This window comes from Carassius carassius, chromosome 11 (assembly GCF_963082965.1).
Source record: "Carassius carassius chromosome 11, fCarCar2.1, whole genome shotgun sequence".
Lineage (NCBI taxonomy): Eukaryota > Metazoa > Chordata > Actinopteri > Cypriniformes > Cyprinidae > Carassius > Carassius carassius.
In genome coordinates this window covers 4,051,873-4,068,295 of record NC_081765.1, presented here as the reverse complement: position 1 = coordinate 4,068,295, position 16,423 = coordinate 4,051,873, and the positions used below count along the sequence as shown (strand labels likewise).

The following is a 16,423-nucleotide window of genomic DNA, read 5'->3' as shown; positions in this document are numbered from 1 at the left end:
GAGAGAGAGAGAGAGAGACAGACAGAGAGTGAGCACAGTCTAGACATCGAGACCGGCAGACACAGAAAGAGCTGAGAGAGTGTGTGTGTGTGTGTGTGTGTGCGTGTGTGTGAGGGGGAGAGAGAGAGAGAAAGAGAGTGAGCACAGTCTAGACATCGAGATCGGCAGACACAGAAAGAGCTGATAGAGTGTGTGTGTGTGTGTGTGTGTGTGTGTGTGTGTGAGGGGGAGAGAGAGAGAGAGAGAGAGAGAGAGAGACAGAGAGTGAGCACAGTCTAGACATCGAGACCGGCAGACACAGAAAGAGCTGAGAGTGTGTGTGTGTGTGTGTGTGTGTGTGTGTGAGGGGGAGAGAGAGAGAGAGAGAGAGAGAGAGAGAGACAGAGAGTGAGCACAGTCTAGACATCGAGACCGGCAGACACAGAAAGAGCTGAGAGAGTGTGTGTGTGTGTGTGTGTGTGTGTGTGTGTGTGTGTGTGTGTGAGGGGGAGAGAGAGAGAGAGAAAGAGAGTGAGCACAGTCTAGACATCGAGATCGGCAGACACAGAAAGAGCTGATAGAGTGTGTGTGTGTGTGTGTGTGTGTGTGTGTGTGTGTGTGTGTGTGTGAGGGGGAGAGAGAGACAGAGAGTGAGCACAGTCTAGACATCGAGACCGGCAGACACAGAAAGAGCTGAGTGTGTGTGTGTGTGTGTGAGGGGGAGAGAGAGAGCACACGGGCAGACACAGAAAGAGCTGGTTACCCAGAGAGAGAAGAGTGTGCTCACTCCTGCACTGTCAGAAATACATGTCCATAAGAGACCTCTACTTCAACAAATTCACCAACTTAATAAAGAACTTTACAACTTTAGTGAAACAGAACAAATAAAGATAATACTAAAAGATGGACAGACAGCAGCTCTGGCTGTGAGATACATGTGGATGTGCCACAGCCTGAGAGACAGCAGGTGTCTGTGTGTGTGTGTGTGTGTGTGTGTTGTGTCTTACCTCAGTGTGTTACCCTACTGTCCACAGACAGACAGACAGACAGAGAGTCAGACAGAGAGTCAGACAGAAAGACAGACAGATAAACAGATAGATACTCTCTTTCGCTGTATTCTCATTCCTATTCTATCTTCTTTTCCATCTATTCCTCCCACTATTTCCTCACGTTTCCCAGTCTTTTATGAGTGCAGTGTGTGTATATCTCCCCCTGGTGTCTTACCGTGGTATTTTGAAGAGTGCTTTGACTGGGTGCATCTCTGCCAGGGGTGGGTCTCCGTCTGCCAGCTCTATGGCAGTGATGCCCAGAGACCACACATCACAGCGGGCGTCATACGAGTAGTCATACTGCTGTTCACACGCTATCACCTGTACACAGACACACACAAGCCATCATGTTATCAATAGAAAACAAAGCTCACCAATCGTGAAATCTTGGTGTGTCAATTATTTCTCAGAGACAGCAGTTAGAAGACTTGGAATCTCACATACATCTCATCTACCCTGAAAATTCACAATGAATCAAATGTGAAAATTTTTTGAATTTTAAAGGATTATTATTATTTTTTTTTTACAATTCACTTTCAGGTGAGATCTTAACTGTCCTCGGATTTGTCAAGATACTAGACTATGTGATCTACAGTCAGCTAGACTAATATGAACTAATGAAAAAAATTAGTTAGACACAACCTATATTTATTTTGTAGCTTTATGCACTTACCGCATGTCAAATATTGACTCATTCGGGTCTATTTTTAAATCCCCAAAGGTATTTTAGTAGAAACATCTTATACAAGATATAGCCTACTGTAAAAGAAAATAAGTTTTTCAGTTTTTAAACTAAAGTCAGTTTAAATTTTAAAGGGACTCATTTCATTATATAAGGTTTAAAATGATTAAATAAAAACTATAATGTATGCAGTATATCCATGTGAATTTAACAGAATCATTTTGCAAGTTAATTTGGTTTCAGCTCCAGTCAACCAATTTTTGTGATATTTAATAATTTCTGTACTGTAATAATCACAAAATTATGTTGTATTGCAGCATTTAATCAGTCTGTCAGAAACACTGTGTCCTATCGGCATATGCCCCCCCCCCCCCCCCCCCCCCCCCAAGATTTACTGAATCTACTCACAGATTGTTTCAATGAGTACAAAAGCACTAGCATTAGTAACACAGACTTACTGGAAAGAGTAGTAATATAGCACTTTAAATAAAAATAATGCTCTATATTAAACATATTTTAAAGTTATATGACTGCTTTGTTTTGGGAATAGTCTGAACATTTAAGTCATACAATCTGTCATAGCTTTCAAATATTATTTATTTATGTCTGAGAACCAACAATGTCACTGGCATGTCCTTTTTGAATAGAATTGACATTGAATTCACTTTTGTTGTGCAAGAGCAGCTGGAACTGTCAGTTAAACACTGAACCATTCAAGTTTGGAGTGACACGAAGGTGTGTGATTTGTAACAGAACTTTCATTTTTGTGTGAACTATCCATGTTTTGTACTTCATCAATAATAGAGATGGGTTTTGACTAGAAAGAGACTGAAATGCAGAAATAAAAAGAGTAAGGTCATATTTTTTATGACAGGACAGACCTCAGGAGCCATCCAGAACGGGGTTCCCACTGATGTGTTTCGGCGGAGACGGGCACTCGTCAGCTGAGCTGAGACACCTGCAAGAAATCAAGACCTCATATGTCAGAATCACAGCTTAATACAGTTATTTGTCTTTATTTTCATTTAGTGTGTTTTTCTACTGGAATTTGTGAACATCTGTGATGATAAACAACAATAACTGTACAGTTATTTCTCAAGTAGGATCAAATAACAGTTCAATGGATTCAGACATTTACGAGGTGGCAAGTAATCTGAGGCATGCATAAGTTTTATGTGATGAGGGCATTTTGCTTCCCAGCAGGGAACCACTTCTTTCTCACATGCACACGGGACAAACACGCCTCAGGCAGACAAGAATCAGTCGCCCCACACAGCCCCCTCACCCCCTCACACACACTTTCCATGCAGAACACCACTGAACAGGCGCCTGAATGGCTCCACCTCAATTAAAAAGCATGTAATTTGCTGATTACTCATGAGCCATGGTACAGTATAAGCATACTGTTCATTTTATTATGCATACAATAATGATATATGATTATCTGCCTAAAAATTATATATTTTAAATCTCATGTATAGTCAACAAATTAATTGCTAGTAAACTGAGGAAGTAAATATATAATGTTTTACACTCAGCACAAAAAATCAATCAAACAATCAAAATTACAGCCAAAACCAGCTAAAGTGGTTTAGCAACCAGCTTAAATTACAAATGCAAGTTATTGTTTAGAAGTATAAGTTATCTCTTGTGAAAAAGAAGGGTGCTTCTATATATATATATATAAACTGAACTTACAAATATAAATATAACATCAATAAAATAAAAAGCCACTTAAGTGTGCTTTAAAAGAGTAACCCTTTCATTACTATGTTTCTTGCAACATTTAAGTGCACTTTTTAAAAGTAATTATCAATTTGAATTAAACATTTTGCTTTAAAGTACATTTTAAATTATTGTTTAAATAATTTTGTTGCGCTTTAAAAAAGTACATATGTTGATATGTTAACTAACATAGAGTATTTTTAAATGTCATTTAATACTATATACGGTAATTAAATGTTATTAAATATTACATTTAAAGTTAATATATTTAAATGTACTAACTTCATTGCAAATGGATAGTTACGAATATATTATAATACATAAACGTTTCATTAGAAATTACACTAAAGTATATTTTAAAAGTATATTTTAGTTTATCATAAATTTGACAGTCCACTTTAAACATATTTCAATTAGAAATATGAGAAGAAACAAGAAAAAATTTAATTATGAAATTACATACCAAGATGAACTTAAGTTCTGCTCTTATTTAATGTATATTTGAACTATTATTGCAATTAACGTGTGCATAAGTGCATTTAGTTCAGACTCTTTTAAAGTACATATTTCCATGTGTTAAAATATATTTCTTTTTAACATTTGATTGAAAACTTATTATAGGTTTTAGCATTGCTACACTGTTTAAGCTGCATGCAGCAATAAATCAAACACTTTAAAACCAGCTAATGTCTATTTTGGAACCAATGTTGCACGGCATTGGTAAATCAAAATAAAACCCTCTTTCTTAAATCAAAAATCTCCTCTCTCTTCAGAGAAACAGTAGTGACCATTACCAAAGTCCACCAGTTTGACTCCACCGTCTGTGGTGAGGAGGATGTTGTTGCCCTTCACATCACGGTGGATTATTCTGTTGTTGTGAAGATGCTGGAGACCCTGAGAGGAAAACAAGAGAAACTTGAGTCGGTAAGGTGGTCCTGAAGGCCAGACTGCCTCTGATTGGTCCATAAAGTCTACAGCTGGACACCGTCGGTCTTTCCTCACTATCACGCCCCAAAGTAACTACTCTGGCACAGTCAGAGCGCTGAGGCAGCATTCACAGTGCTGGGGTGAGCAGCTTACTTTAGTCTGTGTGTGTGTGTGTGTGTGTGTGTGTGTGTGTATGTCTGTCTCACCAGAAGTGCTCCATACAGGATGTAGGAGATGATGGGCTCCTCAAGGCGTTTCCCTCTCATCAGCAAACCCTTTATCAGGTCAGTTACTGAACCTCCATTACACAGCTAACAGAGAGAAATGCCAGACAGAGAGGAAAAGTAATGAGGAACAGAAGAGAGAAAAGAACGATGGATAGTCATAAAATAACAAAACACACAAAGCATTTTTATTCAGCGTTATTATTGTCAGTAATAATATCAGACATAATATCATGGATACATATTAAATATTTCACCTAAACAAAATGATGTCATTTTTTATACAGCTTTGTGTCCGTCATTCCAAACATACATTAATTAAATACAATATAATAAGAATGTCTGTGCTGCATACACAAATAAAGTTTTAGGCCTAAATGTAGGAATTTTCTTTTTTTTTTTTTTCTTTCTTTCTTTCTTTTTTTTATTACATATACATTTTCCATCCATTTTAATTATACAGCTTTAAAATAAACTAATGAACTTAATGTGATGCATATTTGTCATGCATACATGAAAATGTTGAGGTAAGGTAAGATTTCTAATAAATAAATAAATTATGGCATAGGCCTAGTTTACTGTTATTTGCATCTATTTAATTCTGCATAATCACATATTCAAAATTAATTTATTCAAATTGCTTGGAACTAGCATGCATGTTCTCATTCTGAAAACAAGCAGATTCATTCAGTTAAAAGTGTGAACGGTTAAAATATGGCTAGCTGTGGAACAAGCAATATTCAGGCAAAGCAGCACTATGTAACTTGTTCTGGGTTCAAAATTTGCTAAATGTTTATAATGAGCGAGTACATAATTAATTCATCTTCCAAACCGCGTATTGTTTTATCCCTAATCCCTACGGTACACTTATGATAAGTGCTTATATGTGGACTATTGTAGCCTGGTCAGGTCGTGAACGCTGAGGAATAACACATACCTTCGTGAATCGCCATAGACATACAGGTCCTTCTCAAAGAATTAGCATATTGTGATAAAGTTCATTATTTTCCATAATGTAATGATAAAAATTAAACTTTCATATATTTTAGATTCATTGCACACCAACTGAAATATTTCAGGTCTTTTATTGTTTTAATACTGATGATTTTGGCATACAGCTCATGAAAACCCAAAATGCCTATCTCAAAAAATTAGCATATTTCATCCGACCAATAAAAGAAAAGTGTTTTTAATACAAAAAAAAAGTCAACCTTCAAATAATTATGTTCAGTTATGCACTCAATACTTGGTCGGGAATCCTTTTGCAGAAATGACTGCTTCAATGCGGCGTGGCATGGAGGCAATCAGCCTGTGGCACTGCTGAGGTGTTATGGAGGCCCAGGATGCTTCGATAGCGGCCTTAAGCTCATCCAGAGTGTTGGGTCTTGCGTCTCTCAACTTTCTCTTCACAATATCCCACAGATTCTCTATGGGGTTCAGGTCAGGAGAGTTGGCAGGCCAATTGAGCACAGTAATACCATGGTCAGTAAACCATTTACCAGTGGTTTTGGCACTGTGAGCAGGTGCCAGGTCGTGCTAAAAAAATGAAATCTTCATCTCCATAAAGCTTTTCAGCAGATGGAAGCATGAAGTGCTCCAAAATCTCCTGATAGCTAGCTGCATTGACCCTGCTCTTGATAAAACACAGTGGACCAACACCAGCAGCTGACATGGCACCGCAGACCATCACTGACTGTGGGTACTTGACACTGGACTTCAGGCATTTTGACATTTCCTTCTCCCCAGTCTTCCTACAGACTCTGGCACCTTGATTTCCGAATGACATGCAAAATTTGTCCAAAAGTCCAGTGCTGCTTCTCTGTAGCCCAGGTCAGGCGCTTCTGCCGCTGTTTCTGGTTCAAAAGTGGCTTGACCTGGGGAATGGCGGCACCTGTAGCTCATTTCCTGCACACGCTGTGCACGGTGGCTCTGGATGTTTCTACTCCAGACTCAGTCCACTGCTTCCGCAGGTCCCCCAAGGTCTGGAATCGGTCCTTCTCCACAATCTTCCTCAGGGTCCGGTCACCTCTTCTCGTTGTGCAGCGTTTTTTGCCACACTTTTTCCTTCCCACAGACTTCCCACTGAGGTGCCTTGATACAGCACTCTGGGAACAGCCTGTTCGTTCAGAAATTTCTTTCTGTGTCTTACCCTCTTGCTTGAGGGTGTCAATGATGGCCTTCTGGTCAGCAGTCTTACCCATGATTGCAGTTTTGAGTAATGAACCAGGCTGGGAGTTTTTAAAAGCCTCAGGAATCTTTTGCAGGTGTTTAGAGTTAATTAGTTGATTCAGATGATTAGGTAGTTTTAGAGATAGGAATTTTGGGTTTTCATGAGCTGTATGCCAAAATCATCAGTATTAAAACAATAAAAAGACCTGAAATATTTCAGTTGGTGTGCAATGAATTTAAAATATATGAAAGTAAAATTTTTATCATTACAGAAAATAATATCATTATAGAATATAATGATATTATATATTATTATTTTATCATTATAGAAAATAATGAACTTTATCACAATATGCTAATTTTTTGAGAAGGACCTGTAAACTAAGAGAAGTAGCTCCGGCTAGAATGTTCTTCCGCGGGATGCGTGCAGTTATGTTTATTAACCACTAGAGCGCCAAAAAGCTACATAGTGCTGCTTTAAAAAGTATGAGACTGAAACAAATCGGATTCATTGATGTTGAATATATAAAGCTGTTTTTTGTGTATGAAAATTGTGTAATCCAAATGGATGGAAATATATAGCTATAGCTATATAAATCAAATACATAAATGTTACATTTAGGCCTAAAAATGTATTTGACTGGAGTGAAAACTCTAATCAGCGCCAGTCTTTGTGTAGTCTCAGCCTCAGAAGACATGCCCACGGACCGTTGGCTAAATGCTGATGCATATGGGACACAAATTGTGTAAACACTTCAGGAGTGTCGAAGTGGTCAACGGATTGGTTGAATTATACAGGATTTCCGGGATACGTGTGTGTCGCAGTCTTTAACGTTCCGCCTGAAAAAAAATGCTGTGGTGCCAAACCCCATTCAAAACTATACAAGTGACATGTCTTGGGTATTCTATAGTCTTTGGTTTTACTCACCGGCCTGTTATTGTGGCAACATTTCCACTCCCCGAAACGTGACGCTGAACGAATCAAACTGTGATTGGTTGTTGGACATGTCGGTCAAACGGTCTCATGGGCGAGCCTTGGTGAATGAAAGCTGCCATAGAGTCCAGACCTTCAGCCATCAGTCTGAAGGTCCGGCTATGCAAGACTAGTCTTTGTGAGGAATACCTCAAAATACAAATTGTTATTCATTAAAATTCTTACCTTCCTCTGTAGCTTTGAATAGCTTTCGTTTACATTGGGTTTATCAGTGAACTTAAACGAGATTTGGAATCTAATGAAAGATTTTCAGTAAATAACTTCTATTTCAGACATTTTTCCAGGATCTAAATTTGAATCAACTGACAAAAATTTAATCTTCAGAGCATCAGATCAAGGTAATACTTTATATGTTACTAATCCAGTCTGACGTCACGCATCACTGTTTCTGAAAAACAGAAAAGTGCTCAAAATGTCTTTTGAGATGATATTCTCAACTAAGAGGCTTAAACCCAGAAACAGTATTATCAGAAAGGTGCATCACAACTTAAAGAGTCACTTGATAATTCCACTCTACTGGAAATCTTCTAGGGACTATTTCCTGTGGATAATGTAAATAAAAAGCAAAACCAAGCTCTTGTAAAGAAATGTACCTCCAAAACAAGCCAAAGCTGCCCTCCAGAGAGCTCATCTGATTTGTAGAACATGCCGAAGAACTTCACCACATTGGGATGGTTGGACAGCGAGTGCAGGATGTTGTACTCCGCTTCAATTTCCTCATCCACATCCTGACACAACCATAAGCACAACTGCATTAAACATATATGAGTACACAAAACTGTGCCCTAATTTGCATTTGTTGTCTGTAATGATATGGTGTTCTTATGAGATTCTGTGATTAACAACATGAAGCTAGAAATGATTGAAAACTGCTGCTGATTCAAAAAAGCTGTGATATACAGTACAAAGATAACTTGTCAGAATAGATAATAACAATGTTAAGGATGCAAAAATGCTCCCAAGCTTTCGTGCATGTGTCTGTATGATGACCAGCAGGGTATCTGATGGGAGCAATGAAGGCAGCCATGCATGCACTGTGCAGAAGGGGGTTATGGGGGATCAAGCAGCACTACATGGGGAACATCAGGGTTAGGCATAAAAAATAAAACATCCTGTTTCCAGAAATCAATAGTGCTATTACATGAAAATATCTGTTTAGGAAGAACTACTTACTCTGTTAGTGTGACTGGGATTCTGAGAGGGCAAGAGGAGGAGAAGAAACACCTTTAAAGATGTTTCTAAATCTCTGAAAATAATGTTATGAGTCTTAAATCCTAAAATAAACTAATTAACTTAACTAGAGTGCAGAGACAATAGTTTTATTCACAGTACATTTTCAGCATGTTTCAGATTCATTTTTGAATCTACTGGGTCTACTCTATAAAATCAAGGTTTAAGACTCTCTGAGGAAAAATAAAAATAGTTTTGATGTGTTCACATCGGGATGAGATACATTAGCAATACACTGAACACAGAAGTGATGCCACAACTGATGAAAATGTTCAACAGTGACTTACATTAATGGGATCCAAAACTTTCACTGCTGCTTGACTTCCATCTTTCTTACTGATGACTTTGTAGACCTTGCCATATGTTCCTTTCCCAATTGTTTCTATGATGTCCCAATCAGAAGATGGATCCGTCAGCGAATCCAGACCGATCATGCTTGACTTGTAGGGATACAGTCCATAGAAAGACCTCCTGAACAGTACAATTAATTCAAATAATAGATTTAATTCAATTTCTTCACACATTTTATATAATTAAAATAAATGTTTGAGTTGAATTGTGTTTTTACATGATGTTAAAACATTTTGATTAAAAGTCACATTTATCATTTTTTAGCAGTTAAATTCAAGTCATTTGTCAATAGGAATTTACATGATTGAGAATTTTGTGTGGCCACAAATTCACTGTAAGTTGGTCACACAAATTCACTGTGCTTTCACAAAGCTTCTTTGCCCTAGAAATGTCAGTAATGTTATGAATGTAATAGTTCACCACAAAATGAAAACTCTGTCACCATTTACTCATCCTCATGTCTTTCCAAATATATACAATTATTTTTTCATGGAACACAAAAGGTAAAATTCAGCATGGTTCACAAATTTAGTGTTCACTGCTCTTTTCCATACGATGAAACCAGTGGCTATCGTTCTCTGAAAATAACCAAATGGACCATAAAATAGAGAAACTGTGTGTAATGTTTCATCTCAAAAAATTAGAATATCATGGAAAAGTGTTTTTGTATTAAAAATTTAAAAAGCAAACTTTCTTATATTCTAGAATCATTGCACACAAACTGAAATATTTCAAGAGTTTTTTGTTTTAATTCTGATGGTTACGACTTACAGCTTAGGAAAATTAAAAATTCAGTATCTCAAAAAATTTGAAGATTCCATTTTGAGCTTGATTAGTTTGATTAATTTTGAGTATAAATTCTGGGTACCTCTTGGACTAGTTTAGAACATGCAACCACAATTATGGGAAAGACTACTGACTTGACAGTTGTCCAGAAGACAATCATCAACATCCTCCACGAGGAGGGTAAGACACAGAAGGTCATTGCTGTAAGGACTGGCTGTTCACAGAGTGCTGTATCAAAATATATTCATAGAAAGTTGACTGGAAGAAAAAAAAAGTGTGGCAGGAAAAGGTGCACAAGCAACAGTGATGACCACAGCCTTGGGAAGATTGTCAGGAAAAGCAGATTCAAGAACTTGGGAGAGCTTCACAAGGAGTGTACTGAAGCTGGAGTCGGCGCATCAAGAGTCACCACACTCAGACGTCTTTAGGAAAAGGGCTACAGCTGTCACATTCATACAACCAAGACCCTCCTGAACCAGAGAAAACGTCAGAAGCATTTCACCTAGGGTCAGGAGAAAAGGAACTGGACTGTTGCTCAGTGCTCCACAGTCCTCTTTTCAGATGAAAGTAAATGTAGCATTTCATTTGGAAATCAAGGTTTGGAGTCTGGAGGAAGACTGGAGAAGCACAGAATCTAAAGTCCAGTGTGAAGTTTCTGAAGTCAGTGATGATTTGGAGTGCCATGACGTCTTCTGGTGTTGGTCCATTGTGTTTTATCAAGTCCAGAGTTAAAGCAGCCATCTACCAGGAGATTTTGGAGCACTTTATGCTTCCACCTGCTGACAAGCTTTATGGAGATGCTGATTTCATTTTGCAGTATGACTTCAGCACCTGCCCACAGTGCCAAAACCAGTTCCAAGTGGTGCGCTGACCATGATACTACTGTGCTTGATTGGCCAGCCAACTCACCTGACCTGAACCTCACAGAGAATCTATGGGGTATTGTGAAGAGGAAGATAAGTAACATCTGACAAACAATACAGAGGAGCTGAAGACCGCTATCAAAGCAACCAGGGCTTCAACACCTCAGCAGTGCCACAGACTGATCACCTCCACGCCACGTCACATTGAAGCAGTCATTTGTGCAAAAGCAGCCCCAACCAAGTATTGAGTGCATAATTAAACATGCTTTGGAGATCTTGAACATTTCTGTTTTGTAAATCTTTTTTGATTGATCTTTGATAAAATATAAAATATTTTTTTAGATACTGGTTTTTTTTCCTAAGCTGTAAGTCAACCATCAGAACTGAAAAAAAATAGATAAATAAAACAATTTTTGTGTGCAATGAATCTAGATTATTAGAACGTTTGCTTTTTTGAATTAAATTTCTAAAAATAAATAACTTTTCCATGATATTCTATTTTTTTTTTTAGATGCACAGATCTCACACATCAAAATATGACACACCACATTTTAATATACACATATTCATGACTGCACAAAAGGGAAAATTGCATCCTATTAACTTTGGGGTCAATTTGACCCCATTCAATATTTAACGTCTGTAAATACATTGTTAAAATTTTGTTTTTTTCTTCAGATTAATGAATTTTCCTAATTTAATGGGAACAACTCTGTAAACATAAAATTAACCTGCAGGTATTTTTTCAATGTCCTGTACACATTTTGTAGCATCGGTGTTCCTTGGGGTCAATTTGACCCCAGGCTCTTTTAGCTGTATAAAAAATAAGAAATATACAAATTTTACACACATTTGTTTTGATTGTTTTGAGGTCATTATAACATGTTATAATTATATAATGTTCATTATAATTTTACATATTCAATATTATATTAAAAAAAACGTCCCTCTTTTTTAGGGCTCTAACCTAACATAACCGTATCTGAAGTAGTTCACATGACATGGGACATAATTCTCATGAGAACTTTGATATTTCCCATGCCATGGGGGAGGGGAAAACATATTTTTTGCGAGAACTTTGATGTTTCCCATGCCGTAGGGGAGGGGAAAACATCATTTTTGCAAGATGTTTGATATTTCCTTTGCCGTGGGGAAAGGAAAACCTAATTTTCATGGTTTACCAAACAAAGGGGAGGAGCAAACATTATAAAAGCATGAACAGAAGCATTCTAAACTATTCTGTGTAATCTCTATGTTCTCCATCTCTCTCATTTGAAAATTACATCTAAGCAAAGATTTTCTGTCAATGAGATTTTGTCACAGGTTTTTGACAGTGAAAGTGACATAGAGGAGAATGTGTCTGAGACCGATGATAATATTGAGGACCCTGATTATGAGGCATCCTCCTCAGATGAGAATGAGACTCCTAATGTTGACCCTACTGTTGTCTCTCAACCACCCACAAACCCATAACCTTCCAAAAATGGAAAGTTAGCATGGTCCCACTCACCACCTGAACAACAGGGTAGACTTAGTGCTGCTAATGTCATCAAAATGGTTCCAGGGCCCACTAGATATGCTGTCAGCCATGTCCAAGATATAAAATCAGCATTTCATATTTTCATCACACCATCAATTGAAAAGGATGTACTTGAAATGACTTAGAGGGTAGGCGTGTGTATGGAGATGTTTGGAAAGACTTCGATGTAACTGACTTGAAAGCCTACATTGGGTTGCTCATTTTGGCAGGAGTCTACAAAGCAAAAGGAGATGCAACAGCAAGCCTTTGGAATGCTGACACTGGAAGGGCAAAATGCAATATGCCCCTGAGGGGGCACATCTTGTAGCTTTTGGTTTCTCAACCGAGGTTTCTGAGATCATCCAGAACTCCCTCCATGAGGAAACTGTACACCTTGAGGTGGAAACCTTTCACCTCCTGGTGCGAAGACTGCCAGCACAACACAGTTATTTGCCCAGTTGGGACAGTTCTGGAGTTCCCGCAGGCCCTTCATTCTGCAGGTTTGACCCACTCTACCCTGAGGGTCTACGTGGCGGCCATTACAGTCTACTGCGCCCCTCTTGGTGGCCATTCAGTGGGCAGACACCCTCTGGTTACATGTTTCCTCTGCTGTGCACTGAGGCTGAGGCCTCCGGCCAGAAGAAGTGGTTGATCAGGATGCTATCCTAAAACCTTGAGTCCTCTGATCTCCCCACACCATTGAGAGTCAAGACTCACTTTGACCGAAGTAGGGCAGCCTCCAAGGCCTTCTTGTCAGGTGTGTCTATACAGGACATCTGCAACGCAGCTGGACGGTCCACACCCCTCACATTCATCAGATTTTATGGTTTAGATCTGCGAGCCACTCACAGCTCTTCTTTCACTTGCCTTAATTATGCTCTTTGTATGCACACTAGGCAGGGACTTGCAAGTCTGGCGGCGTGGGCATTCCCGTTTCCATAGCGTTTCGGACACAGCTTGAGTTCCTGAAGGGGAACGTCCCAGGTTATGTATGTAACCATGGTCCCCCGAAGGGATTGAGACGCTGCATCTCAAAGCCATACTTCCGGCATCACTGCCAGAGTTCGTTTCATACCTAGAAGCTGACGCTTTTTCCACCTTACGTTCTTTTATAGCTTTAAATCACTGGGGTCAAAATGACCCCAGTGGGTAACAGATGTTATCAGATTTGAGGGTAACAGGAGGGTTAAAGAACATCAGAGGTTAGATTTTAGGTAAGATTTTCAGTCTGTTTCTCACATAAAGCTACTGTATGAGTTGGATTTTATGATATAAAACTTGTATTAAACGTTTATAGTGCTCTCTAAATCATTAAGGTTTTGGAATGACATGAAGGTATGAGAATATATGATGAGAATATATATTCTTCGAAATGCTTTAAATAAGATTTATAGAAATATAAGATAGTTTTGTTTTTGTTGCCACTACATAATTGTTATCCATTTGAGTTGTTTTATAACGTTATTCATAATTGTGTTATTTCATATGTTCCAACATGAACTCTATGACCTGTAAATCTAATTAAAATGTGTCTCATTCTGTCAAACCTATGCTAATAGTCTGCATCAGATCACAATCACAATTTTAACAAGATTAAAAAAAAACCCACTGTGATTATGACATTGGCTAGATGTTTAAGAAATACAAGATGGCATAACAAACAGCTATCCTTTCTCAGGAAATTGCAGTTAAGGGTAAACAAAACCATGCTGTCAAAACCATGCTGTAATGCTGATGTTCTGTAATAGGTCAATTTTTTTTTTCTTTTTTTCAAATCAGTCTTTCTGACTTTGCTTTGGTCTTAATGTCTTACGTTACAAAAAGAAAATTAAGCCTTAATTTCCTAATAGAAATATATCACAAGGGGGGCACATATACAACAAACAAAAAAGGACCTTAGACTGAGCCTTGTGGTACAACATTTTTATATAATAATAATAGCATTGCTTGTGTTTATCATTGTTAAGTGTTTTCAGTACTCAGATACACAAATGCAAATGCAGGAATATGAAATCTGGCTATGTAACCGCTGTTTCTCATTAAGACAGACAGGATGACAAAGACACTACAATCACAACAGCCGAAGTACTTACATGGAGAACAAGACCTCTCTTTGATTCATCATTTCAACGACAAACACTAATAATCTCAGGTGTACAAAATATCATTATAGTGCTCCAGCCAGGACAAAAAAAGTGTTTTTTTTTTAAAAAAAGGAAATAAAAAAAAGTCTATGATTATTTTCTAAGCAAGAGAGTTGCCTGTGTCTCACTGTCATGTGGGAGTATTAGTTGATGGATTCAGATCCCACTTTCCCGTCACTGCGCTCTAAGAAGTCACAATCAGCTCACCATGATCGGATTTAACAGAGATTAACTCTGTCATGTACCACAGGACTACTACTCTCTCATTTATCATTTAGAGTCGGGATGTCCAAAACTTCCCCTTCTGATTACATTCCTGAACGTAATCTACAGAGGCATGGAGAGAGATACCAAAGACAGGAACTGCAATACCAGAGGACCGATGTCTGTCCTCACTGTGAGGTGATGATAAACGAGGCGCAAAATGTGCTCTGATAGCCAGCTTAAGTTTAAAACAGTGGAATGGATTCAGAGCTAAAATATTGACTTAAAGCATAATGACAAATAACAAGCATAACATAAATTACAAGCAAGCAGTAAAGCATAACAACAAATTAGAAAATACTGCATAGCACAGAGGTGCTCAGGCCGATAGATGCTATCAACAGGGGTTAGTACACTTTCTTCACTTTATTTTTAATCAGTTTGCCAATATTAACATTATGGTTATCATCAAGTTAACTTATGAAACTTCATCATAATTTTCTCATCAGTTATCTTGTAATGCTAAATATTAAATGGTGTTCTGCTCATGCAATGATGTAGTGTTCTGCTTACTAATCTCCTGCACATGTAATTCATTTTAAAAGGCTAACACTTGTAAAAACCGAAGCACCTACACCTACACACTGCGGAAGATAGTAATACTTTTCTCATGCTTGCATTTCATATTCACTTTCACAAGATTTTTAAAATGAATGATAATGGCTCTACCGAGTCTAATATATAAGAGACGTGATGAATTTTGCCACTCATACAGTCATACAGACTCCTGAGGGAGGGAAGCATTTATTCTGAAGTCACATTGAAGTGGAAATGGTAAATAGTGTTCTGTTCATGGGGCTCTAAGCCTCGCACACATAGAATTATGGATAGCATGCACTGTTAGAGTGACAGATGCTTTGACTGTGCCATGTGAGATGGATATTTCATACCCCTCATCTATTTTCGGGGAATGTAGAGAGCACAACTGAATTTGAACTAATGTTGTTTTTAGGAAGAAACATGCATTTGCCACACAAGTACAACAGATGAAACATCAATCTTACAGTTTAAAACTTATACTATCATAATTGTGCACTATTCAATATTGAATTTTAAATCACAATTTGATTTCTTAACTTGACATTAATTTGAATTGAGGAATAGTAAATAAGCTGCAAACTAATCAATGCATGGCATGATAATCAATGCATATATAAACTATGTAATTCAAAAGTTTGGAATAATTGGGTTTTTAGTTTTTGAAAAAAAGTCTCTCGTGTTCACAAAAGTTCTGTCATGAATCTCTAGATGGCGCAGGCCAATAGGTTCTAACTCAATCTGATTTAATATAATCACATCAATATTCACATGGCACAGATGATTGGTTTCTTTTTGTATCTAGCAGTTGCAACGTGTTTCAGAAACCCTCCTCCTTCCCCAGCTCCACCTGTATAGATCTGCTTTGGGGTGAATTCATGCATGTTATGTATGGGGGTTATTTTATATATGTTATATTGGCAGCAGCAGTATTTTTTACATGCTCACAGCAGTATATCTGTGGATGTATTGACAGTAGT

At 37.8% G+C, this 16,423-nt stretch overlaps 1 protein-coding gene across 1 annotated transcript; it reads right to left on the bottom strand.

Moving 5' to 3' along the window:
• Window positions 1–1,199: 1,199 nt before the first annotated feature.
• LOC132152643 (myosin-IIIb-like) lies at window positions 1,200–14,691 on the bottom strand. Its single transcript, XM_059561418.1, has 7 exons — window positions 14,592–14,691; window positions 9,267–9,450; window positions 8,343–8,477; window positions 4,569–4,673; window positions 4,230–4,329; window positions 2,592–2,668; window positions 1,200–1,349 (listed from the first exon to the last, which is right to left on the bottom strand). The coding sequence occupies exons 1-7, from the start codon at window positions 14,621–14,623 to the stop codon at window positions 1,200–1,202; spliced, it is 783 nt and encodes a 260-aa protein (XP_059417401.1). The 5' UTR covers window positions 14,624–14,691.
• Window positions 14,692–16,423: the final 1,732 nt, after the last annotated feature.